At 38.4% G+C, this 27,577-nt stretch overlaps 2 protein-coding genes across 2 annotated transcripts in view; one reads left to right on the top strand and one right to left on the bottom strand.

Annotated features, from left to right (window-relative positions):
* LOC133615650 (tubulin-specific chaperone D-like) overlaps nt 1-27,577 on the top strand; it is an 88,223-nt gene that overhangs the window by 20,544 nt on the left and 40,102 nt on the right. Inside the window, exons 14-16 of the mRNA XM_061974398.2 lie at nt 18,140-18,296; nt 27,341-27,398; nt 27,482-27,511. Coding sequence (XP_061830382.1) covers nt 18,140-18,296; nt 27,341-27,398; nt 27,482-27,511 — 245 coding nt within the window. The remainder of the gene's footprint in view (nt 1-18,139; nt 18,297-27,340; nt 27,399-27,481; nt 27,512-27,577) is intronic.
* Nucleotides 43-9,588, bottom strand: LOC140676616 (zinc finger protein 750-like). The gene is made up of 3 exons (XM_072915753.1): nt 9,458-9,588; nt 3,695-4,901; nt 43-1,262 (listed from the first exon to the last, which is right to left on the bottom strand). The coding sequence occupies exons 2-3, from the start codon at nt 4,888-4,890 to the stop codon at nt 758-760; spliced, it is 1,701 nt and encodes a 566-aa protein (XP_072771854.1). The 5' UTR covers nt 4,891-4,901; nt 9,458-9,588; the 3' UTR covers nt 43-757.

Raw genomic sequence — 27,577 nt, forward strand, 5'->3', positions numbered from 1 at the left:
TACAAATCAGTACATGCGCCATTGATGTGAGTATGTGTATTTATTTGTCTTTTTTCAGTTTTTCTTCAAACGACGTCACAAAAAGTGCCCATATTTTTATATGAACATACTCTAAAAAGAATCCAATATACATTATGAATCAAATACAAGACAGTATTTCACCCCTGGAAAAAAAAAGTCTTTAAAAAAAGGGTTGTCTTATATTTAGGGACAACAGATTTATACAAACCAACAAATTGATTTTTCCCCAAGAGAGTCTGAGCTTTTCTTCCTGTCACTTACACACTCACCTGAAGAGACCTGACAGTTTCAAAGGTTTGTTAGCAATCCAGCAAACCCTAGAGGAGTGCTAATGCTAATGTAAGATCGTTCTAAAACTGCCGAGCAGCCAAGAAATATGATGCAAAAAAATATGGTACACATGTTAATACATTACAGATATTTGTGTCAATAATGCTCTATTTCGAGTTGATGTTTATTAGAGTAAATACATTTGGTAGACAGCATTTTCTCTACTCATATGGTTAAATGGGGTACCCACAATATTAGAGACAACCCTTTAAAATACAACCACAAGAGCAAACATGTACATAAGTCGGTCGCTCATATTATGGAGGTCTACCTAATGTTGTGTCCAGTGTGTGTACAATTACAACATAAAACCATATTTACAGTCTTTCAGTGCTTCAGTGATGATGTTCCACAGGCTGATTAGATCAAAGCTTTTCGCCAATTAATACAAAATAATATTATCTGCTTAGCTGCGGCGAGGCCTCCTCCTCCTCACATTCCGCTTTGTCACTTTAGCTCTCTTGTTTGCTTTATTGTTTGTTTTAGCTTGGTGTGCTCGTTTCACACCTGTCATGGTCGCCCTGGTCGTACGTTTTGTCTTTTCGGGAACTACGTCATCTTCCTTGAGTCCCTCTGCGGGCTCAAAGTCACATAAAGAAGCAGCCGTGCTCGCTACGTAGAGCTGACAGAGCGCCAGCGCTGCATTCTGCCTCTGGTCAAAGGTTTCTTCATCCGCACTCAGCTGAGGTTCATCTGAAGAGCTAGCCTGAGAAGAACAAAGGGTGTGGTTCAGGGGTAACTCTGCCCCCTTTGGCTGGTCTCTGTGGTCGGCTGAAAATCTGTCTTTGTCTTGGTTTCTCGTTGAGAGGTTTAGCGGTGCTGGATCGTCTCCGTTGTCCTCGTCTTCATGTTCGGATGTAGTTTTGGGACATGACTCAGACACAGCGCAATATCTGCTGTTGTCAGATGATCTGTAAAATAGATTAAGTTAGCGCTCCAATGATTAAAGTTATCATGTTCCCAAAAATGTTGCAGTACGTTGACTCCCAAAATTACGCTTTGAACAGAGGATTTGGTTGTTCTAGTGCAGGGGTGCTCACACTTTTTCTGCAGGCGAGCTACTTTTCAATTGATCATGTCGTGAGGATCTACCTCATTCATATATATAATTTATATTTACTTATTTATGAAACATGTTTTTGTTAACAAGTTAAAGGTGCTTAATGATAATACAAGCATGTTTAAAACATATAGTTAATATTGTTAATAAATTAAAGGTGTTTAAAGATAATGCAAGCATGTTTAACACATATAGTTAATATTGTTAATAAATTAAAGGTGTTTAATGATAATACAAGCATGTTTAACACATATAGTTAATATTGTTAATAAATTAAAGGTGTTTAATGATAATACAAGCGTGTTTAACACATATAGTTAATATTGTTAAGAAGTTAAAGGTGTTTAAAGATAATACAAGCATGTTTAACACATATAATTAATATTGTTAACAAGTTAAAGGTGTTTAAAGATAATACAAGCATGTTTAACACATATAGTTAATATTGTTAATAAGTTAAAGGTGTTTAATGATAATACAAGCATGTTTAACACATATAGTTAATGTTGTTAATAAATTTAAGGTGTTTAATGATAATACAAGCATGTTTAACACATATAGTTAATATTGTTAACAAGTTAAAGATGTTTAATGATAATGCAAGCATGTTTAACACATATAGTTAATATTGTTAACAAGTTAAAGGTGTTTAAAGATAATACAAGCATGTTTAACACATATAGTTAATATTGTTAATAAGTTAAAGGTGTTTAAAGATAATACAAGCATGTTTAACACATATAGTTAATATTGTTAATAAGTTAAAGGTGTTTAAAGATAATACAAGCATGTTTATAACACATATAGTTAATATTGTTAATAAGTTAAAGGTGTTTAAAGATAATACAAGCATGTTTAACACATATAGTTAATATTGTTAATAAGTTAAAGGTGTTTAATGATAATACAAGCATGTTTAACACATATAGTTAATATTGTTAATAAATTAAAGGTGTTTAATGATAATACAAGCGTGTTTAACACATATAGTTAATATTGTTAAGAAGTTAAAGGTGTTTAATAATAATGCAAGCATGTTTAACACATATAGTTAATATTGTTAACAAGTTAAAGGTGTTTAAAGATAATACAAGCATGTTTAACACATATAGTTAATATTGTTAATAAGTTAAAGGTGTTTAAAGATAATACAAGCATGTTTAACACATATAGTTAATATTGTTAATAAGTTAAAGGTGTTTAAAGATAATACAAGCATGTCCTTTCTTTCATGAAGACAAGAATATAAGTTGGTGTATTACCTGATTCTGATGACTTGCATTGATAGGAATCAAACAGTGGTGCTGATAAGGTCCGCATTTTCAAATGGAGGAGAAAAAAAGTCCTCCTTTCTGTCCAATACCACATGAAAGTGGTTGGTTTTTGGCATCTTATTTATCCAGCTTCCGTACTCCTTTGTATACACTTTACAAGAAATACATTGTCGGCAAACTCCGTAGCTTGCTAGCTTGTGCACGCCAGCTTTCTGAGACTCTTATTTTGGTAGCGCAAGCAGGATGAAGCAGAGCTTTTATTGTGCAACTGTGCAGTCGGTCTTTGGAGTTTTGACGACAGGTACGGCGCCAGAGTCTGTTGAAATAAAGTGTTTCTCGCCTTCCAGTCGGTAATTTTAATGAGCTGGCAGCAGCCAGCGTCATCTCAGAAGACCCTCAGGTGCCGTGAATGTCAATCAAGTGACGAAAGTGACGTCATAGTGAAGATTTATGATCGCTCATTTTTAGGACTATTTTTTTGATGCCTGGCTGGTGATCGACTGACACACCCTCCACGATCGACCGCTAGCTCGCGATCGACGTAATGAGCACCCCTGTTCTAGTGAATGTAGCAATAGAAATAATCGGTTTGAAGTTGGTATCCTCTACTGAATCATCAATTAATCCAGTGTTTCTCAAAACTGTCATTGCTATCACGATTTAGCTCTGAATTTTGGGGCTTTTGTGCAGCAGCAAAATACTTGCATGGAAACAAAAAATTCAAATGCGCTGTTGTTACTGCATACCACTTGATGGAGCCTGTGTACCACCAGTGGTTCTTGTACCACAAGGATTACTTGATCCTAAAAGTGGAGTGCAGTACTTCACGTCATTCAACAGAGGCTTTGTGGATGCTTAAGTCGTCTACTGCAACGTAATAAACTTGAGCTACTTCACTTATGGCACAACTCATCTGGGCAGCACTATTCTGATGAATAATACACTGGAACATTTAGAGAGAGCTTTGTTGATGACATAAAAAGATACTGAACATTGGTCATTTGCTTACCCTCTATCTACAAGCAGAGTTCCTAGCTGCAGCAAGCTCTCCGCTGTATCTTTATGCCTGGTGTTGGTCTGCATATGCTGAGCCACTGTCGATGGCAGCCGCTTGTCCACGTTGGTGTCCTGTGGCGCCTGCCCTCCGTCCTTCTGGATGACCTGTGCATGACTTGGTCTGTCAGGGGATCCCAAAGCGGAACATCCCTCCTTGGGGCTCAGCCTGGTTGCCTTGTCTTCCCTTTGCCTGTGTTCTAGCTGCTCTTGTTCGATGGCGTTGAAATGACAGGGATGGGATTGTATGTATAAATTGGGATCTTTAGAGCTGAGAGTTTGCTGGTACCAGTCCAAGGGAATATATCTTGATGCTGTGATGGGCATGGAGATGTCATGGGGTCTGTACAGGCCATAATGAAAGGGGTGGACTGGGTGGCAGTATCTGTATTGGTATGGTGGGAAGAGTGAAGCAGGAAGTGGCGAAGCAGTGCCATGTGGCACCACTGGCCTTTGGGGATTTGGGACCTCTCGCCGAAAAGAAGAATCGAGCTCATTTGCATGTTGGTTGGCAGGGTGGTAGTATTGCGTGGAGAGATGTTGGTCAGGTAGGAGATAAGGAGAGTATTCTAGACCAATTGGAGCGGGGAATGGCTTAAACGTTATTGGAAATGCAGGGCGATTGAAATGAGGAATTTGTGGATGGTCTGATGGCTGCATGGGTGTGTTGAAGGCTTCGTCACGGTTGGGTGTGACCAGGGAGAAGGCAGATTGGCGGCGTGGCATTGACTTAGTGTCTTTGCTGTCCTGGTTTTCTCCTGCTGGACATTCCTCTTCCCTTCCTTTTCCCCTTTTGATTGGATTATCACACCCAACATTGACCTCTTCACTTGCATCTCTCACCTCGTCTTTGTTCTCCTTAGCCTGCTGTTTGTCCTGATTGATGGATACACCGCCTGGCAAGTTTTGACAGTCCATTGACTTTACTAGGGTGGCCTTTGCTGCTGTCTTGTCCTGTCGGGCCGTTGGACCATTTTTCTGTGACATCAGAGAGATGGAGTTCTTACACAGGTTATATTTCATGTGGTTAAAGAGGTGGGACTTCTCATTGCAGGTAAATGGACACTGGAAACACTGGTACTTGAATGGTTTCCCAAGCGGTCGAGGAATGTAGTGAGGCCTTTTTGGCTTGCGTTCTTGAGCAGTGTCCATCTCTAGCTTGTCTATAAAAAAAAAAAAACAGTGAACACATTACTAAGATAAAAGCTTTAACCCTCAACAATGGCATTCTAAGATTAATCTGTCCACATGACAATGGCCTCTTAGTTTTTCAGCATGACTTTGTGGTCCACCCTATTGGTTGTGGGCAAAACACTTTGGAAGACATGCTAGCGTATAGAGGTGGGGGAGATACAATGATCGATTTTTAGATGCATTGCAATTCGAATTTGCACACATTTCCATGAATTTAAGAAGAGTGATGGACATTTCTTATTACAAATGCACTGTTTTTAAAAGTTGCAAGTGCCATCCATCCATCCATCTTCTTCCGCTTATCCGAGGTCGGGTCGCGGGGGCAGCAGCCTAAGCAGGGAAGCCCAGACTTCCCTCTCTCCAGCCACTTCGTCCAGCTCCTCCCGGGGGATCCCGAGGCGTTCCCAGGCCAGCCGGGAGAGATAGTCTTCCCAACGTGTCCTGGGTCTTCCCCGTGGCCTCTTACCGGTCGGACGTGCCCTAAACACCTCCCGAGGGAGGCGATCGGGTGGCATCCTGACCAGATGCCCGAACCACCTCATCTGGCTCCTCTCGATGTGGAGGAGCAGCGGCTTTACTTTGAGCTCCCCCCGGATGACAGAGCTTCTCACCCTATCTCTAAGGGAGAGCCCCGCCACCCGGCGGAGGAAACTCATTTCGGCCGCTTGTACCCGTGATCTTGTCCTTTCGGTCATAACCCAAAGCTCATGACCATAGGTGAGGATGGGAACGTAGATCGACCGGTAAATTGAGAGCTTTGCTTTCCGGCTCAGCTCCTTCTTCACCACAACGGATCGATACAGCGTCCGCATTACTGAAGACGCCGCACCGATCCGCCTGTCGATCTCACGATCCACTCTTCCCTCACTCGTGAACAAGACTCCGAGGTACTTGAACTCCTCCACTTGGGGCAGGGTCTCCTCCCCAACCCGAAGATGGCATTCCACCCTTTTCCGGGCGAGAACCATGGACTCGGACTTGGAGGTGCTGATTCTCATCCCAGTCGCTTCACACTCGACTGCGAACCGATCCAGCGAGAGCTGGAGATCCTGGCCAGATGAAGCCATCAGGACCACATCATCTGCAAAAAGCAGAGACCTAATCCTGTAGCCACCAAACCAGATCCCCTCAACGCCTTGACTGCGCCTAGAAATTCTGTCCATAAAAGTTATGAACAGAATCGGTGACAAAGGGCAGCCTTGGCGGAGTCCAACCCTCACTGGAAACGTGTCCGACTTACTGCCGGCAATGCGGACCAAGCTCTGACACTGATTATACAGGGAGCAGACCGCCAAAATCAGACAGTCCGATACCCCATACTCTCTGAGCACTCCCCACAGGACTTCCCGAGGGACACGGTCGAATGCCTTCTCCAAGTCCACAAAGAACTCCAACCAGTCTACAAGTTGCAAGTGATGAACGCTTATTTAGAAAAACAAAAATAAATGTAAAACTGAATCAATATAAATAAAATAAAGATGCATCGATAATTGATTTTTGATCAATTCATAGCTCCTGAATCGTAATCGTAATCGATTCGTGAGGTGGCCAAAGATTCTCACTTCTACTGGCATACATGTACAGTAATACATTCATCCTCAAAGTTTTATGATCATTGGACAAATGGTTAGTGACTTTTAGGTAATTTCTTGCTGAGTCTGACTCATGTTACTGCAAAGATGCTTGATGGCAGGCATGTTTTTCAATTAATCGTCCTCACATTTTATAGACATGTGCTTTTCATTCCCCTACATGTACTGTATGTGTGTACCAAATTTAGTGGTGATGTGGCGCAAAACCTTAAGGCTCCAGTGGGTGTTTTGTAGAGTCCACTGTGTTGTGTACAAAAATATGGAGTCAATTTGACTTTAATACCAACACAGTCAGTAAGTCAGGTTTAAGAGTAGAAGAGTTACCTCACACTAACAACTACATAAAAATATGCAAAGACATGGCAGCATAACTTCTAACTTAAATTTGAGCTATTCTCAAGTAATTTCGGTAAAAGAGCCAGTAATAGCAATTGTCTGATTCCATGGCAACCAGAGGTGGGTAGTAACGCGCTACATTTACTCCGTTACATCTACTTGAGTAACTTTTGGGATGAATTGTACTTCTAAGAGTAGTTTTAATGCAACATACTTTTACTTTTACTTGAGTATATTTATAGAGAAGAAACGCTACTTTTACTCCGCTACTTTTATCTACATTCAGCTCGCTACTCGCTACTAATTTTTATCGATCTGTTAATGCACGCTTTGTTTGTTTTGGTCTGTCAGACAGACCTTCATAGTGCCTGCGTTTCAACAAATACAGTCACTAGTGACGTTTCACTCCGTTCCACCAATCAGATGCAGTCACTGGTGACGTTGGACCAATCAAACAGAGCCAGGGGTCACATGACCTGACTTAAACAAGTGTAAAAACTTATTGGGGTGTTACCATTTAGTGGTCAATTGTACGGAATATGTACTGTACTGTGCAATCTACTAATAAAAGTTTCAATCAATCAATCAAAAGTGTGAAGGAAAAAGACCCTTTTTTATTTCAACCGTACATCCCGTCAAAAGCCTAAAGACTGACTGCACAGTTCCTGTCTTCACAATAAAAGTGCCGCTCCATCGCGCATGCGCTTTCAAAATAAGAGTCTCCGAAAGCCAGCGCAAACAAGCTAGCAAGCTACGGAGTTTGCCGCCAATGTATTTCTTGTAAAGTGTATAAAAACGAATATGGAAGCTGGACAAATAAGATGCCAAAAACCAACCACTTTCATGTGGTATTAGACAGAAAGGAGGAACTTTTTTTCTCCTCCATTTGAAAACGTGGACTCTGTCAGCACTACTGTCTGATTACAATCAATGCAAGTCATCAGAATCAGGTAATACACCAACTTATATTCTTGTCTTCATGAAAGAATCTATAGAGGGGGGGGGGGTTACCCACATATGCGGTCCTCTCCAAGGTTTCTCATAGTCATTCACATCGACGTCCCACTGGGGTGAGTTTTTCCTTGCCCTTATGTGGGCTTTGTACCGAGGATGACACTTGTGATTTAGGGCTATATAAATAAACATTGATTGATTGATTGATATGTGTTAAACATGCATGTATATTCATTAAAACACCTTTAACATGTAAACAAAAACGGCAAAATAAATAAATATAAATGAAATACTGTATACTGCGATGAGGTGGCGACTTGTCCAGGGTGTACCCCGCCTACCGCCCGATTGTAGCTGAGATAGGCTCCAGCGCCCCCCGCAACCCCAAAGGGAATAAGCGGTAGAAAATGGATGGATGGATGAAATACTGTATATATATGTGTATATATATGTGTATATATATATATATATATATATATATATATATAATGTGTGTATATATATATATATATATATATGTGTGTGTATGTTACTCATCAGTTACTCAGTACTTGAGTAGTTTTTTCACAACATAATTTTTACTTTTACTCAAGTAAATATTTGGGTGACTACTCCTTACTTTTACTTGAGTAATAAATCTCTAAAGTAACAGTACTCTTACTTGAGTACAATTTCTGGCTACTCTACCCACCTCTGATGGCAACATTAAATTAAATAAACAATCATACACTTGAAAGGAACCCAAAATGGAAACTTTTTTTCAATTCGCAAATGCTGATTAATTTCCCCCTGGTTATACTTTTGCAAATACTGGTAGTTGTGTTAAATGAAATACCAGAACGCATTGGGAAAATATAAGTTTTTGCAAATATTAGCGCAAAATCTCTATCTGTCCAAAACAGTGCACCCTAGGGCTAATGTATTTCTACAACTGTTCCTGCAAACTGGTTAGATAACAAACAAGACAGGGTTGAATATGCAAAATTTATGCAAATAAATGTGCATGCCGACGCTTCGTATGCGGTCTGCTTGGGGTTTTGGGTAATTAGCAGCTGCGTAAAATGCCTTCATCCGTATCCACCAAATATCACTCATCCTAAAGCCGCTACAACGCAGGTGTTGGTTTAACTTACTGACACGGACTTGCTGTAACTTGCTCCTTTCCCCAGCTCACTGCTAGCTGTGTGGGAACCTGGAGCCACCTGTTTCCCATGACTACACCTGCAGATGCATCACTGACGCTCGCTAACACATTCGAGGAAAAGCTTCTTTTCGCCTCACAAATCTTTCCCTGGATGTGAAAAAAGAAGTGTCCAGACTATGTGGCACCTTCCTTAGAGATGAAACATCAACTAAAGTTGTGTCGCTGCTCTGAGAAACCTGCTTGTCATGCGCTGTCGCAAGAAGTTGTCCCTCAAGTTTCTGCCACTCCCTCACAAAGAACTCCAATTAGCTCTAAAATTGTTTTTTTTAGGTTAAATGTTTGCAGTATATTTATCTATTTCTATCATATTTACATTCATCTTCCATGCTGGGGAAATTATACACACATTAGTGAGCACAATCATCACCAGTGACACAAAAGTGTCCGAATATTCTAACATAGTGTATCTTTCTTTAGGAATTGTTAAAATAGCTTTTACCTGCTCTAAGTCCAACTGGTAGTCGTGTCTGACGAGCAGTTCCTCGGTCTGGTCGGGATAGTTGCTCCTAATATGACTTGAGAGCGTGTTTGTGTGTGACCCAGCATGTGTATTGATATTAGTTGTGTGGTGAGTTCCTCTTTCTGATGTGTTGTCTCACCCAGAGGGTGTGGCCTGAGCTCAAACAGCAGGGCCCTCGGGCAACATCATTGTTCCTGATATTAGTCAAGCCTCAAGCCACGGTTTGCATGATGCGCCAAGGTGGGCGCCTTCAGTCATCTGGTCTTGTTTCGGGTCACGCCGTGTCTTTTAGCGGGCTGCAGTCACTGCGTTGTCACCGCAGCCGCTGAATATTCAAATGTGGTTTCGAGAGGTGACCAGGAAGAGATGCATGTGTTACGGTTTTTCACAAAAATGAGTATGTCCCTTACATTTCAACAACCATTTCATTGTATCTTCTCAATGGACAGTACTATAAAACGGTGATTCTCAAACTGGTGCGTCGTGTATTAAGAGAGTATGGCCAAATAAACAACAGACGCGTGGCTGTACCCCAAAGCATGCAATTGTTGTCATGTTGACGTTAGTTTTCCTGACAAAATACACCAAAATACTCCAACTCAGTGGCCTAGTGGTTAGAGCAGGGGTGCTCACACTTTTTCTGCAGGCGAGCTACTTTTCAATTGATCAAGTCGTGGGGATCTACCTCATTCATATATATCATTTATATTTACTTATTTATGAAATATATGTTTTTGTTAACAAGTTAAAGGTGTTTAATGATAATGCAAGCATGTTTAACACATATAGTTAATATTGTTAATACATTAAAGGTGTTTAATGATAAAACAAGCATGTTTAACACATATAGTTAATATTGTTAACAACTTAAAGGTGGTTAAAGATAGTACAAGCATGTTTAACACATATAGTTAATATTGTTAACAAGTTAAAGGTGGTTAAAGATAATACAAGCATGTTTAACACATATAGTTAATATTGTTAAAGGGGGCGGCATGGCGTAGTGGGTAGAGCAACCGTGCCAGAAACCTGAGGGTTGCAGGTTCGCTCCCCGCCTCTTACCATCCAAAAATCGCTGCCGTTGTGTCCTTGGGCGGGACACTTCACCCTTTGCCCCCGGTGCCACTCACACCGGTGAATTGAATGATGAATGATAGGTGGTGGTCGGAGGGGCCGTTGGCGCAAATTGCAGCCACGCTTCCGTCAGTCTACCCCAGGGCAGCTGTGGCTATGAAAGTAGCTTACCACCACCAGGTGTGAACGAATGATGGGTTCTACATGTAAAGTGACTTTGGGTACTTAGAAAAGCGCTATATAAATCCCAGTTATTATTATTATTATTATTATTGTTAACAAGTTAAAGGTGGTTAAAGATAAAACAAGCATGTTTAACACATATAGTTAATATTGTTAACAAGTTAAAGGTGGTTAAAAATAATACAAGCATGTTTAACACAAATAGTTAATATTGTTAACAACTTAAAGGTGGTTAAAGATAAAACAAGCATGTTTAACACATATAGTTAATATTGTTAACTTAAAGGTGGTTAAAGATAATACAAGCATGTTTAACACATATAGTTAATATTGTTAACAAGTTAAAGGTGGTTAAAGATAAAACAAGCATGTTTAACACATATAGTTAATATTGTTAACAACTTAAAGGTGGTTAAAGATAATACAAGCATGTTTAACACATATAGTTAATATTGTTAACAAGTTAAAGGTGGTTAAAGATAATACAAGCATGTTTAACACATATAGATTCCTTTCTTTCATGAAGACAAGAATATAAGTTGGTGTATTACCTGATTCTGATGACTTGCATTGATAGGAATCAGACAGTGGTGTTGATAACGTCCGCATTTTCGAATGGAGGAGAAAAAAAGTCCTCCTTTCTGTCCAATACCACATGAAAGTGGTTGGTTTTTGGCATCTTATTTGTCCAGCTTCCGTACTCCTTTGTATACACTTTACAAGAAATACATTGTCGGCAAACTCCGTAGCTTGCTAGCTTGTGCACGCCAGCTTTCTGAGACTCTTTCTGAGGTAGCGCAGGCAGGATGAAGCAGAGCTTTTATTGTGCAACTGTGCAGTCGGTCTTTGGAGTTTTGACGACAGGTACGGGGCCAGAGTCTGTTGAAATAAAGTGTTTCTCGCCTTCCAGTCGGTAATTTTAATGAGCTGGCAGCAGCCAGCGTCATCTCAGAAGACCCTCGGGTGCCGTGAATGTCAATCAAGTGACGAAAGTGACGTCATAGTGAAGATTTATGATCGCTCATTTTTAGGACTATTTTTTTAATGCCTGGCTGGTGATCGACTGACACACCCTCCGAGATCGACCGGTAGATCGCGATCGACGTAATGAGCACCCCTGGGTTAGAGTGTCCGCCCTGAGATGGGTAGGTCGTGAGTTCAAACCCCGGCCGAGTCATACCAAAGATTATAAGAATGGGAGCCATTACCTCCCTGCTTGGCACTCAGCATCAAGGGTTGGGATTGGGGGTTAAATCACCAAAAATGATTCCCGGGCGCGGCACCGCTGCTGCTCACTGCTCCCCTCACCTCCCAGGGGGTGAACAAGGGGATGGGTCAAATGCAGAGGACACATTTCACCACACCTAGTGTGTGTGTGACAATCATTGGTACTTTAACTTAACTTTAATAATGTCTAAATATAGTTCTAAACATACCCCAGCTCATATATTACAATAAACAACTTTTATTTTGTCAAATAATAATTTTGCGGCCGTATGTGACGCACTCTGCTGCTACATTCATACAGTGTTTAGTGGCCAGCAGGCTCTCTATTACCTACTCGACGCCACATACAATGTAAAAGAATACATAGAGCGACCAAAAAAAAAAAAGTGCTACCATACCCTTTGCCAAAATCTTTATCAGCTTTGGACCAACAATCACGGCGAAATTATGACTTTTCCCCATATTTCTGCACAAAAACTCAGATATGGTAACACTCCATATAACAATAGAGAAAATGGAGTGATTTTTGGTCCAGAACATATTTAGCTTTATTCATTATTGACATATTTCTTGCCACTTTATGTTGTATATTTTTATGAGATTTCCAGTTCATTTTATCATTCATTATTACACCACAAATTTGATTTTGTTTACTCTTTAAATGTCTGCACAGTCTATTTATATTTGTGTTTGACTTTCTCCCATGCTGTTACCGAATAGCATTATTATAGATTCACTGAGATTCAAGGATAGTGTATTTTAATATACATCTCTTAAATTAGTTAATTTCTTCTGTTGTTTGTATTATCTTCTGTGTGTTCTGTCCTGGACAAAACGCAGACATTGTGTCATGTGTTTACTTCGCACAAGACTCTGTAGTTGGTGGCTCTCCTAGTGTTGACGGCGAACCTTCACTTCCCAGACCTTTTTCTGGGTTATTCACGCGGGTGGTACACCCCCGTGCTGCACAACATGGCATTTTTACACAACGGAAAAGCACCGCAAACATAGCATCAGCTCAAAGTTGGTAGCAAACATGGCGCTCTGTAGTCATGTGCGTGCCTTTTGACCAATCATTGAGGAGATCGCCTGAAACCAGGTTGGCCATACTCTCTCCATACACGGCTCCATCGAGTGGTACACCAAAGAATCACTTAATCAAATATTCAAACACAGTGTAACTGTTCAAACTTTGTGTAGTGTTTAGGGCTGCAGCTAACGATTATTTTTCTATCGATTAATCTATCGATTATTTTTTCCGATTAATCGGTTAATCTATAGATTATTTTTTCGATTAATCTATAGATTATTTTTCCTTTTACCGATTATTTTTTTAATTTAAAATGAAGATGAAAAAATAAATGTAGGCCAGTTTTTTCAAAAGGCATGGCTTTTATTTACAAAAAAAAAAGTATGGCCACTCAGTCAACATTGACAACAACATGACAAAATATTCTGTAACAATGTAAACATTTAAAACTTTTAACATTTAACACAATTAAAAGTAGCTTATTTGCTTTTTAATGTGCAAATATAAAAGTAAACATCCAGTGCAAATCTTAATATTCTGCAATAGTATAAGCATTTCAAAAGTAAAAGTATTGCTTATTTTGCTTTAAAATGTGCAAAAATAAAGATAAACATCCGATACAAAAAAGTGCAAAACAGAAATATTCTGTAACAGTGTAAACATTTCAACAAAAGTAAAAGTATTGCTTATTTGCTAAAATGTGCAAAAATAAAGATAAACATCCAATACAAAAAAGTGTACAGTGTAAACATTTCAACAAAAGTAAAAGTATTGCTTATTTTGCTTAATAACACAACAATGATAGTATGATTAAAGTGAAAGTTAATTGTTGGTTTGTACATAGTATATGTAACTGTTAATGTTGTAAAAGGTATTTGCACAACTAATTAACGTTAGCGTTTGTGACACGTCTTGTGCCGTGGGGTTCTTTCAGGACCGACAGACTGAACGCCAGACGGCTTTGCCAGGTTTACAATCTTTTAATTTTACACAAAGTCTTTTCTCTTCCAACTCTTTTCTCTTTCTTTCCTCGCTTTTCGGCTCCTCTTCCTCGCTCGCTCGTCGTCCTCTGTCTCTGGCTCTCCTCCTCTCTCGCTCCACGTCAGCTTCACTTTGCCTCCTTCCTGTCTCTCTTCCCTCTCTCTCTGCTGCTCCCCTTTTCTTCAGCGAGAGGAGATTGGATGATCGTGCCCAGGTGCGCGGATCGCGCACCTGGGCACGATTGCGGCGTCGCTCCCGGCGCGCCCCGCCTCGCCGCTCGCTCGCCGGCCCCGCCTCTCCACAGCGTTAAAGAGGAGCGCGTCTTTGTAAACACTGAACAGGCACGCCAAACGCGCCTCTCAGAGCGAAACGGTGCTTTAGTTTATGAATTTACAACGCAGATACAAATGACACATTCATGTTTTTGTGTAATGATGACAACGTATACTCACGCGGACGATTGACTAGTTGATGGTGATGGCAAGAACGCTGTCGGGGGTTTTCTTTTCAAATGTTCGTTCATAGCCGTTGTGCTGCTATGATAGGCCATTTCCACTCGACACAGTGTGCATACAACAACATTATTAGGCCGTTTATTGAAATACTCCCACACTTTTGACGACTTTTGGCGTGCTTTTTTCTCCTCGCTCGCATCTTCTGCTTTGCGCTCCGCCATGACAGTAGTGTGACGTACATATGCGACGCGTCGACGCACAAAAACGGCGTCGACGTATTTACGTAACCGATGACGTCGACGCGTCGTTTCAGCCTTAGTAGTGTTACAGTGGCCAACAATATTAAATATGCTTGTCAAATAAAACCTCCGCTTTGTTTTTAATGAATACCTAGGCCTACTATGCTAATGTATTTTCATGTTGGTCATTATGGTGGTACTTGGAGAGCCAAGTTTTTTTCTGAGGTGGTACTTGGTTAACAAAAAAAGTTTGAGAACCTCTGCTATAAATCTAAGCATGGATATACTTTAGAACAGAGGTCTTCAACTGGGGGTCTGCAGGGGGCTCATGACACTTTTGGTTGAAAGTACAATTAACATTGATCCAACACACTGTAGTGAACACATGAATAGCGGCAGAAGACGTCTTTCAGACACACTGTTTTATTCACCTTTCCTTCCAACGAGGAGGACACTCCCCTATCACTGTTGTGTCTGTCACAAGACTCGCTCAGGTTTCCTGTGATTGGCTGAGAGCCCATTATTAGCCAGTAGCCTTCTTATGTTTTAAGTGTTTGGATCAGGAAAAATGGATCGCTTTGTAACAACAACAAAAAAAACACAAGCATCTGACAGATAAGCATACCCTATCTCAGAAACCACAATTTAACAAGGTACTTTTAAGACCAGTTTAGTTTAAAACACAATTCCATACAAGATATATAGGCTAAGTAAGTGTTTTCTATCCACTGAAAATGAGTCAACACACAACCATTATTGTCTGAACAGCTGGCAACAGTCATAAGCTGCTGGTTTGTGCTCTAATCAGCAAATGACTCGGCAAGGCTCGGTTATTTATACTTTATTTAAATAATATTTGTTCAGTATCTAATAAATGTAAATGTATTATGTTTGCAGATGATACAAATGTATATTGTTCAGGAGAAGACTTGAAGGAAGTGTTGAGGATAATAGAGGTTGAGTTGATTCAGCTAAAAAAATGGTTTGCTTTAATAAGTTATCATTGAATGATAAGAAAACTACATTTATGGTGTTAAATGGTGCAAGGACAAATTGTGAAGCAAAATTAAATCAAGTGGAAATTGATAGAGTATATGAAACTAAGTTCTTGGGAATATTAATTGATCATAAATTATGTTGGAAACCGCAGATTGAATGTATAAAGGGAAAAATATCCAAATCCATTGCTATTCTTTATAAAGTAAGACACATGCTGAATAAGAAATGTCTGCATATGTTATATTATTCTTTTATTTTTCCATATTTAACATATTGTGTTGAAGTTTGGGGAAATATTTATAGAACAAACACAGACCCAATAATTAACGTTCAAAAAAGGGTCATTAGAATAATACACAAAGTGTGCTACTATGAACATACCAATCCATTATTTATAAGTTCTAATGTGTTCAAATGTTCACATATTGTGTTTTTAAAAGCAAATGGAAATGATGTTTGGAGTAAAGAACTGCAGCCTTCCAGCTTGTATTCTTAGGTTATTTAAATTAAGAGGAGAAAACTATCATTTACCGGGGATATTGATTTTTGAAATAGGTAGAGTAAGAAGGAATATAAAATACAAATGTATTTCAGTTTTAGGAGCTCAGCGATGAGTTGAAGACATGTAGTTCTTTGTTAAGGTTTAAGAAAACCTTGAAAGGTGAAATAATTGAAAATGATAAAATATAGTAACAATTACTTTCATCCCATTGATTTTTTTTTAACATTGATGTTCCAGGTAATCTTATTTTCAGTGAATGTATAGGATCAGAGGTGGGTAGTAACGCGCTATATTTACTCCGTTACATCTACTTGAGTAACTTTTGGGATAAATTGTACTTCTAAGAGTAGTTTTAATGCAACATACTTTTACTTTTACTTGAGTATATTTATAGAGAAGAAACGCTACTTTTACTCCGCTACTTTATCTACATTCAGCTCGCTACTCGCTACTCATTTTTATCGATCTGTTAATGCACGCTTTATTGTTTTGGTCTGTCAGACAGACCTTCATAGTGCCTGCGTTTCAACAAATACAGTCACTGGTGACGTTCACTACGTTCCACCAATCAGATGCAGTCACTGGTGACGTTGGACCAATCAAACAGAGCCAGGGGTCACATGACCTGACTTAAACAAGTTGAAAAACGTATTCGGGTGTTACCATTTAGTGGTCAATCGTACAGAATATGTACTGTACTGTGCAATCTACTAATAAAAGTTTCAATCAATCAATCAATCAAAAGCGTGAAGGAATAAAGACCCTTTTTTATTTCAACCGTACATCCCATCAAAAGCCTAAAGACTGACTGCACAGTTCCTGTCTTCACAATAAAAGTGCCGCTCCATCGCGCCTGCGCTTTCAAAACAAGAGTCTCCGAAAGCCAGCGCAAACAAGCTAGCAAGCGACGGAGTTTGCCGCCAATGTATTTCTTGTAAAGTGTATAAAAACGAATATGGAAGCTGGACAAATAAGAAGCCAAAAACCAACCACGTTCATGTGGTATTAGACAGAAAGGAGGAATTTTTTTTCTCCTCCATTTGAAAACGTGGACGTTATCATCACTACTGTCTGATTACAATCAATGCAAGTCATCAGAATCAGGTAATACACCAACTTATATTCTTGTCTTCATGAAAGAAAGGAATCTATATGTGTTAAACATGCATGTATATTCATTAAAACACCTTTAACATGTAAACAAAAACGGCAAAATAAATAAATATAAATTATATACTGTATACATCAATGTATGTATATATATATATGTGTGTATATATATATATATATATATATATATATATATATATATATATATATATGTGTGTGTGTGTGTGTGTGTGTGTGTGTGTGTGTGTGTGTGTGTGTGTGTGTGTGTGTGTGTATATGTTACTCATCAGTTACTCAGTACTTGAGTAGTTTTTTCACAACATACTTTTTCTTTTACTCAAGTAAATATTTGGGTGACTACTCCTTACTTTTACTTGAGTAATAAATCTCTAAAGTAACAGTACTCTTACTTGAGTACAATTTCTGGCTACTCTACCCACCTCTGTATAGGATAGGCCTTGACTTCAGCCTATTCCCTTTTCGGTCATTCTTTTTCTTTTCTTTTTGTGTTTAAATGTGTGTGATTGTTAAATATGTCTAATCTGTACTGTTAAACTGATCACACAGAATGGTTGATGGTTGATTATATGACCGAAATAAACTTATTTCATTCAATCTTATTTCATTCATTCAATGAACTACAAAAAGTTCCTCAGCCTTTTAATTTCTTAGTGTGACTTGAACTCCTGAAATCTTATAATTCGCACTATATTTTAATTTGAGATGCACCTCTATACTGTCACCGACTACATTGAATTGTATCCAGTTTACTTTCCATACTCTTTACAGTACACTGTAGTAATCACACACTAGGTTTTAATTATTGAGGGATTTATACTGATCGATTGTTTTCTCTTTTAGTTGTGCCACTAATCATCAGGTCCCTGACCTATGACGAGAAGAGGGGAGCATGCAGCATTGGCTCCAATGTCCGTGACGCAGCTTGCTACGTGTGCTGGTCCTTTGCCAGGGCGTACGATCCTAAAGAGCTCAAGCCGTTTGTCAATCAAATTGCCAGGTAAGGTACTTCCAGAAGCACAAGCTAAGATAAAAAAAGACCAAATCAAATCTTACGCCTTAGGAGTGTAAATGTACGGTAGTTGACATGAAGACACATTTAATTGATACTTGGTTAGCAGCTCATCGTGTCTCGGCCGTGCAGCACTGACAATTAGGTGTAATCTGTAACTGGCACGGAGCTGAGTTGCAAAATGACGCCACACTGTTGCGTCAGTCTTTTTCTCAGGAGTGACTCGACGGCAATGCGTGTACCGACCTGCGGCCTGTGACTGTGCAGACCAGCTCTGCAGTGTCGGTTAGATCCCCTAGCGTCGCGACGTTGACACCCTTCTTTGCCCTCGCCTACTGGATCGCCAGGTTTCGCCTGTTGCTGTAGGTTTCGGTCACTGCTTGGCAGCGGGGACTTTGGCAAGCTGGTTCCTGCGCCATTCAGCCTGATGACATTTGAAAAAGGACGCGGAACTGTGGGAACTGTGTCTCACAGACTGTCTTTATGCATTAATACTTGTTTAGGCACAACGTCATACTTGCCAACCCTCCTGAATTTTCCGGGAGACTCCCGAAATTCAGCGCCTCTCCCGAAAACCTCCCGGGACAAATATTCTCCCGAAAATCTCCCGATTTTCAGCCGGAGCTGGAGGCCACGCCCCCTCCAGCTCCATGCAGACCTGAGTGAGGACAGCCTTTTTTCAGGGGTGACAAGAAATAAATCATCCAGACTAGAGATAAATTGTATTATTATGTTTATCTTACCTACAAATAAATATATTTATTAATAAAAACAAAACAAAAAAAACTAAATACATTTTTACTATATTTTGCTAAAAACATCAAAATTAATTGTATTTTTTCTGACTCCTTATTACATCCAGGCATTAGAATTATACATTAAAATAAACATATTTGAAATAATCAATTTTAAATTATCATAATAATTCATTTAAAATGACCATATTTAATTATTAAAATAATTGCTTGTTTATCAACAACTTTAGCATTTTATTCATTATTACATTTTGAAGCTCTCAGAAGCCAAGTTATGTTATATTCCTTAATATTTATTTATGCAAGTTTGAAGTATCAATTATCTAAACACAGTTTTGTTTGCATATTTTCAGGATGTATATATATATATATATATACGGGTGGTTAAAATCAGGCACTTTGAAGCTTTTTTTAGGGATATTGCGTGATGGGTAAAATTTTGAAAAGAACTTCGAAAAAAATATAAAAAGCCACTGGGAACTGATTTTTAATGGTTTTAACAATTCTGAAATTGTGATAATGCTCCCTTTTAAACATGACACATAATGTCTGTAACTTTACTAGCTCCTGTAATTTCAATAAACCCGAATTAATAAATAATATGTTAGTGTGTTCTAAGTAATCTACTTTATGAATAATGCGCGATCGCCGCACCTGGTCACAATTGCGGCGTCGCTCTCGGCGCGTACAGTCTCGCCGCTTGCTCGCCGTCCACGCCTCCTTGCCACCATCTTGGAGCGGGCGCCGTCGGTCCGCCGGCCCCCCCTTCCCACAGTTACCGGTACTTAATTCATAAAAAAAATAATACAAAATAAAAAAAAAAATATTATGCAAATGTAAATGTATTAAGTTATAAACATTCATTCACTTTCTTCTTTCTTTCATGGATCTAAACTTTACAGCTGACGGTAGTTTTTTCTACGTTTGTATTTAATAAGTTGTAGTTGTATTTATTTCAGTATAAAAGTGTAAAAAGTGTTTTGCTTCGGTCATGAAATTATGATAATCGTGTGCCAAGACAAACACTTATAGCGCATTTTTTTTGTTATGTTTTTATTTAGTTTATTTGTTTGTTTTCTGCCCTTTTTGTCAAAGAAAACTGTTTTTTATGGCAAACACACAAAATCTTCCACCAAAAATAATTTTCAAAGTGGAATATTTGATGTGAAGTAATCGGAGCCTTGGATAGGTCAATAATTCATAAAAAACATTGATTTTGATGCACCTAGGGATAAGTTGATTGGCAACACTAAATTGGCCCTAGTGTGTGGATGTGAGTGTGAATGTTGTCTGTCTATCTGTGTTGGCCCTGTGATGAGGTGGCGACTTGTCCAGGGTGTACCCCGCCTTCCGCCCGATTGTAGCTGAGATAGGCTCCAGCGCCCCCCGCGACCCCAAAGGGAATAAGCGGTAGAAAATGGATGGATATATATATATACAAAAATAAATAAATAAATATATATATATATATATATGTATATATATATATATGTATATGAAACACTTGGTGAATTCTAGCTGTCAATATACTCCTCCCCTCTTAACCACGCCCTCAACCACGCCCTGCCCCACCCCCGACCACGCCCCCACCCCCCACCTCCCACCTCCCGAAATCGGAGGTCTCAAGGTTGGCAAGTATGCACAACGTACAAACAAAAAAGTTATCTGGAGTGCAATCGTGACAGTTTTAAGGCGAGGGCAGTCCAGCTCCAGGCCTGAAAATGACCGTTACACAGAACATCAATTTCCACACCAGTGGACCCGGACATCTTATACGTAATAGAAATGCGTAGGGGGGGGTGTATGGTGTGTGGTCATTAAATATGTATTCTGATATATGTTCTTCACAGAAAATGAGCCAAAGTCAGTGAGTCTCAGTTTGAAAAGTGAATTAATTGTATCATTTTTCTTTTAATAAAAAGTGAAAACGGGTCCCACAGACCCGAACACCACACAAGGGTAGTATTAGAACTGTTTCAGTGCCTAATGGTCCCGGAACCGCTACAATTTTTTAATTAAAAAAAACATACGCTTTTTTTGGGGAAAACAATGTCTTTTCATTTTTATGGAATTTTATGGAATTCAAGTTGAACAGAAGAATGTATGGCGTCACATTAGTGCCAAAAATCCGAGCACATAAAAACTGTTATCGCGCGCTCATTCTCCACTTCACTTTCTGCGCGCTCTCTGTGTACTCCTGGCATCTCTCCTCGCGCTGTCATGTTTCTTTTTGGCACTTTGGGGGCGGGTATGCTTAGACGGCCCCTCCTTTCTGATTGGCTGTGAGCATTTTTCATATGACCAATCATTCTCCAGCGTAGCAACGTTGTAGCCATCTTACCTCGGACATCTAGCCTCAATCATTACATTGATGTCAATGGTACATGTACTAATTAAATTACCATAACTTACTCGATTTTCCACCAATTTACAAACGGTTTGCCTTGTTACAAATCTTATTACATGTAGATATGACATAGGATGCTGTACCTGTTGAAATTACCTCTTTCGCTTTAAAAAAAAAAAAGACTTAATTGTGCAACATAGTTGTGTAGGGTCAGTGTTAGTCAGTTCTCTGATTATTTTAAACTGTTTCAGAATACATTATTGAAAGCTATTTTTAACATTTTAAAATGTATGTTATTGCTGGTGGACCAGTTCTGGCTGAAAGATGTGATTATGGTGTTTGTTGTCTTATTATTTATTTGGCTCACATTTTGTATTACCCTGTATTGTGTTTATGTGGTATGAAATAACCTTCATCAGCGCGCGACATGTTTTTATCCACTTCTTCCTCCGTAAATCTTGATAGATATTGACGATGACCCGCCCTGCTATACTTCTGATTGGCTCTGAGCATTTTTCAGCATTTTTCGCCTGACCAATCAGAAAGAAGGGGCCGTCTAAGCATACCCGCCCCCAAAGTGCCAAAAAGAAACATGACAGCGCAAGGAGAGATGCCAGGAGTACACAGAGAGCACGCAGAAAGGCGTCGCGCACGCGCAGAAAGGCACCGCGCGCGCGCAAAAAGGCACCGCGCGCGCACAGAAAGGCACCGCGCGCGCGCAAAAGGGTGTCGCGCGCGCGCACGAAGTGGAGAATCAGCGCACGATAACAGTTTTTATGCGCTCGGATTTTTGGCACTAATGTGACGCCATAAGAATGGTCATTTAAATACTTCAAAAGTAAGAAATAAAATCCACAACAAATATTCATAATTATAAAACCAACAATAGAGTACACACAGAAATGACTTGCTTGTGTTAATGTTGATGCTTAGAATTCCCGGGATCGTTAAAGCACCTTGCTCGCCGTGATGATTGGTGCATAATAAGGAGGTGCTGCGTTGCTGTAGCAGGGTTTTACTGTACCTTCTTAGGACCGCTGTTGGTGTTAAAAAGAGCCTCAGACCCTGTGTGCCAACCATACTTACACGATGTCACTTGTTCAATATCACCATCAATCACTTGAATCTGCATTCATTTAGCGTTGGCGCCAAAAGGAGGTTTCTCCTACTTTTTTCTGTCTGCTGGTTAATCCTGCTAAGAAACGTCAATCCATGTCATACCGTATCATAGTCATAACAAACATACTGTTCATTTAAAACCTCTGTCACATGGAGCATCAGTATCTTTGTAAAGACAGACTCGATGTTATTAATTCATATTAAATTGTCCCTAATGAAACCATTTAGCTGGTTTGGTGCATTTGCAAACGGCTAAAATGATGTACAAATCAAACTATAACCTGCTACCCAATAATGTACAATAATTATTATCAACAAAAGAGGAGGAGTATAATCTGAGCGAAAACTCTTAACTGAAAACATTTGCATGCACGTACAAAACTGGGGTTAGATGATGGAATGGATTAAGCAAAGAAGTCAAAAAATGTGCTAATATGATCACCTTTAAGAGGCTATTTGAACTACAAGTGTTGACAAAGTACAAAAAGAAGAATTGTGACATTAATTGAACTATTGAAAAACAAGATATGTTATTGTTATCTCAATAAGTGAAACATAACGGTTTTAACTATTCAGAACACTCATATTTAGAATTATTAGATATAAATGATGTTAGAAATTGAGAACAAGAACTAATGTGTTTGTTAGTAATTGTGATTAAGTGGAAAAGAGGGTAGGATTAAATAAGCTTTGCTTCTTCCTTGAAGAAGCAAAGCTTGTGAATTCTCAGAAAAACAAGAAGTCAACAGACTGCTGTGACTTGGACTTTTCTCTGATCAAAGAAATTGTTGATTTTATAGCTGTTCCCTTCACTTATATATGTAATATTTCTTTTATAAAAGGAGTTTTCCCAAAGAATATGAAAACGGCAAAAGTTATTCCCATCTTCAAAAGTGGAGATAAGCATCAGTTCACCAACTATAGGCCTATTTCTCTACTCTCACAATTTTCAAAAGTCCTTGAAAAATTATTTGTGTCAAGATTAGACAGTTTTATTGATAAGCATCACTTGCTAAGTGAACACCAATACGGTTTTCGACCAAACAGGTCCACTTCCATGGCAGTGATGGAACTAGTTGAGGAGGTAACCACTGCAATTGATAAGAGGGAGTTTGTTGTTGGCGTTTTTATTGACCTGAGCAAGGCCTTTGACACCATCCATCACACATTACTTTTAAACAAAATGCAGAGGTATGGTTTTAGAGGTCTTGCTCATGATTGCTTGAAAAGTTATCTTGGTGGTGGAGAACAGTATGTGCATATGAACAATGTAGATTCAGATAAAAAGATTATAACACACGGAGTACCCCAAGGTTCTGTACTGGGACCAAAATTGTTTTTATTGTATATTAATGATATCTGCAAAATCTTTAAAAAACTCAATTGTATTCTCTTTGCTGACGATACAAAGTCTGTACTGTTCTGGGCAAGACCTTGGCCAACTCTTAGAGACTGTAGAGAGCGAACTCCACATACTAAAGCAATGGTTTGATGCCAATAAACTGTCAATCAACCTAAATAAATCAAAATATATAATTTTTGGAAATAGGAAAAATAACATACAGTGTCATATAAGAATTGATGATATGGAGATAGAAAGGGTGTATTCAACAACATTTTTGGGAATCTATATAGATGATAAATTAAATTGGAAACTGTACATAAATATACTTAAGACAAAAATGGCTAAAAATATTGCTATGTTACATAAAATCAAAAACTCCGTAAATCAAAAGGCTCTTAATATGTTATATAATTCTTTCGCACTCCCTTATCTTAATTATTGTGTTGAAATCTGGGGTAACAATTACAAAACAAACATCAACTCTATATTCTTACTTCAAAAGAAAGCGATTAGAATTGTAAATTATGCAGATTATCATGACCATACCAATGCTCTGTTTATTAAATTAAAAACATTAAAACTGCATGATCTTGTTGACCTCAACATTGCTATTGTGACGTACAAAGCTCATAACCACATGCTGCCTCGGTGTCTACAGGAGAGGTTCAAACCCAGAGAGAATCCCTATGACCTCAGAGGTTCAGCTGTCTTCCAGAAAGCTAAGATAAGAAGGAGCTTAAAAAGTAGATGTGTTTGTGTCAGGGGGGTTCAACTGTGGAACAGCTTGGATGATTCCTTCAAATGTTCCAGGTCCATTCACACATTTAAAAAACACTTTAAGACCAATGTCTTGGAAAAATATATCACTCTTGAATCAACACAGTAGTTAATACTATGATCAATGTTAATTAAAATACTAAATGTGGGATATAAATAATAATGGAAGTATAATTGTTTGTATATAGTATATAAATTGGTACAAAGGTTTAACACGCGTATAAGGATATTTCACATGCCTTTACTGTGTATATAATTGAACAGTGTTCATATTGTGTATAATGCAGCGTTTCTCAAAGTGTGGGGCGCGCCCCACTGGTGGGGAATAGAGACATGACAGGTGGGGCGCGAGGAACGGGAGGAAATTTCACTTTAATTTTTTTTTTTATTATTATATTCTTAGATTATTTTTTTTACTATGCTTTCATTTTCTATACACACTGTAAATCACTTTGTGATTCTGTCTGTGGAATCCGCTATATAAATAAATGGAAATTACCGGTACTTATTTTTACTGTAGGCTTTATATTTCTCGGTACGAGCGAAAGTTTGACAGACATAGCAACAGTAACTAAGGGGGGCGGGGCTAAGCGGAATAAACTTTCGCGCGGATGGGTAGCAGGCTAATGTGTGGACCACAATTACACAAATATATACATTTGTGACTCGCACCTCAAAGTTCGTCGAGCCAGAGCCAGCGCCTGCAGAGAAACAAAAATGTGACGGGCACACACTGTGTCATTCACCGGGAAGCACTCGCGTCAAGGCAGCTCGATCAGCCCCGAACTCAATGAGGTTTTAACAGATGTTGTGAGCGCGGTAAATTTGATCAAAACACGACCACTGAAAGTGCGACTGTTCTCTGCACTGTGTGAGGAAATGGGAGCTGATCATACAGCCGTGCTGTTTCACAGTGAAGCAAGGTGGCTCTCCCGGGGCAAAGTGCTGTCACTTGCCCTGTCTTGCCAAATGCATAGCTCCTCCTTTTTTTTTTTTTTGCAAAGATTGCAAAGTGGCACTTTTATATTATTTATTATTGAACTTGATGCAAGTTATTTGATTTATTATTGAACTTGATGCAAGTTATAACACTTTTTTGATTTATTATTGAACTTGATGCAAGTTATTTGATTCATTATTGAACTTGATGCAAGTTATAACACTTTTGTTTTATTTATTATTGAACTTGATGCAAGTTATAACACTTTTTTTGATTTATTATTGAACTTGATGCAAGTTATTTGATTTATTATTGAACTTGATGCAAGTTATAACACTTTTATTTGATTTATTATTGAACTTGATGCAAGTTATTTGATTCATTATTGAACTTGATGCAAGTTATAACACTTGTTTTATTTATTATTGAACTTGATGCAAGTTATTACACTTTTTTTGATTTATTATTGAACTTGATGCAAGTTATTTGATTCATTATTGAACTTGATGCAAGTTATAACACTTTTGTTTTATTTATTATTGAACTTGATGCAAGTTATTTGATTTATTATTGAACTTGATGCAAGTTATAACACTTTTATTTGATTTATTATTGAACTTGATGCAAGTTATAACACTTTTTTTGATTTATTATTGAACTTGATGCAAGTTATTTGATTCATTATTGAACTTGATGCAAGTTATAACACTTTTGTTTTATTTATTATTGAACTTGATGCAAGTTATTACACTTTTTTTGATTTATTATTGAACTTGATGCAAGTTATTTGATTCATTATTGAACTTGATGCAAGTTATAACACTTTTGTTTTATTTATTATTGAACTTGATGCAAGTTTTAACACTTTTTTTGATTTATTATTGAACTTGATGCAAGTTATTTGATTTATTATTGAACTTGATGCAAGTTATAACACTTTTATTTGATTTATTATTGAACTTGATGCAAGTTATAACACTTTTTTTGATTTATTATTGAACTTGATGCAAGTTATAACACTTTTATTTGATTTATTATTGAACTTGATGCAAGTTATAACACTTTTTTTGATTTATTATTGAACGTGATGCAAGTTATAACACTTTTTTTGATTTATTATTGAACTTGATGCAAGTTATAACACTTTTGTTTTATTTATTATTGAACTTGATGGAAGTTATTTTATTTATTATTGAACTTGATGCAAGTTATACCACAGCTGCACAGTTATTTTATTTATTATTGAACTTGATGTTATTTTATGTTATTGAGTTTGAATGTATACAACTTGATGTTCAATAAATTTGAAAATGTTAAAGCTTGGCATTAGCGCTCTGTTGGGGCGATGGGGGCAGGTGGGGCTTGAAAACTCCCCCTTGTCCAAAGTGGGGGATGAAAAAAAAAGTTTGAGAACCACTGGTATAATGTGTATTTATAATATGTTGTACAAAAGACATTTCATAATTTTCGGAAGTTCATCTTGTATTTGACATTGTTTATAGGGTTAGGCGCTATAAGTGTTCAACTTCAGCCTAAACCCTTTCGGTCTGCAACATTTTCATTTTCAGTCTATGAATGTACAACTGTTTGTTTATTTTGTTGACCATTGACCGAAGAATAATAAACTAAAAATTCCTACTCCTTTCGGGCTCGATTTAAAGAGAAATGGAATATATTTGATGTATGTTCGAAATAAACTTCTACCAACCAACCAAATGAAGTGTCTAATGTATATGTGCTTTTCCACAGCTCTTTGCAGATCACCACCGTGTTTGATCGAGATGTCAGCTGCCGCAGAGCTGCCTCTGTACGTATTTGGCATTCGCATCAGTTATCATAACATATCAGTTGACTTGTGACAGAATTTGTTCTTGTCTCACTTTGTCTCAGGCCGCTTTCCAGGAGAACGTCGGCAGACAGGTCTGTGATTACACGATCGTACCACACTGCTTCATATTACACCTTCGCCGTGATTTCTTTTTAAGC

The sequence above is a fragment of the Nerophis lumbriciformis genome, linkage group LG22 (assembly GCF_033978685.3).
Source record: "Nerophis lumbriciformis linkage group LG22, RoL_Nlum_v2.1, whole genome shotgun sequence".
In the NCBI taxonomy this organism is placed as follows: domain Eukaryota; kingdom Metazoa; phylum Chordata; class Actinopteri; order Syngnathiformes; family Syngnathidae; genus Nerophis; species Nerophis lumbriciformis.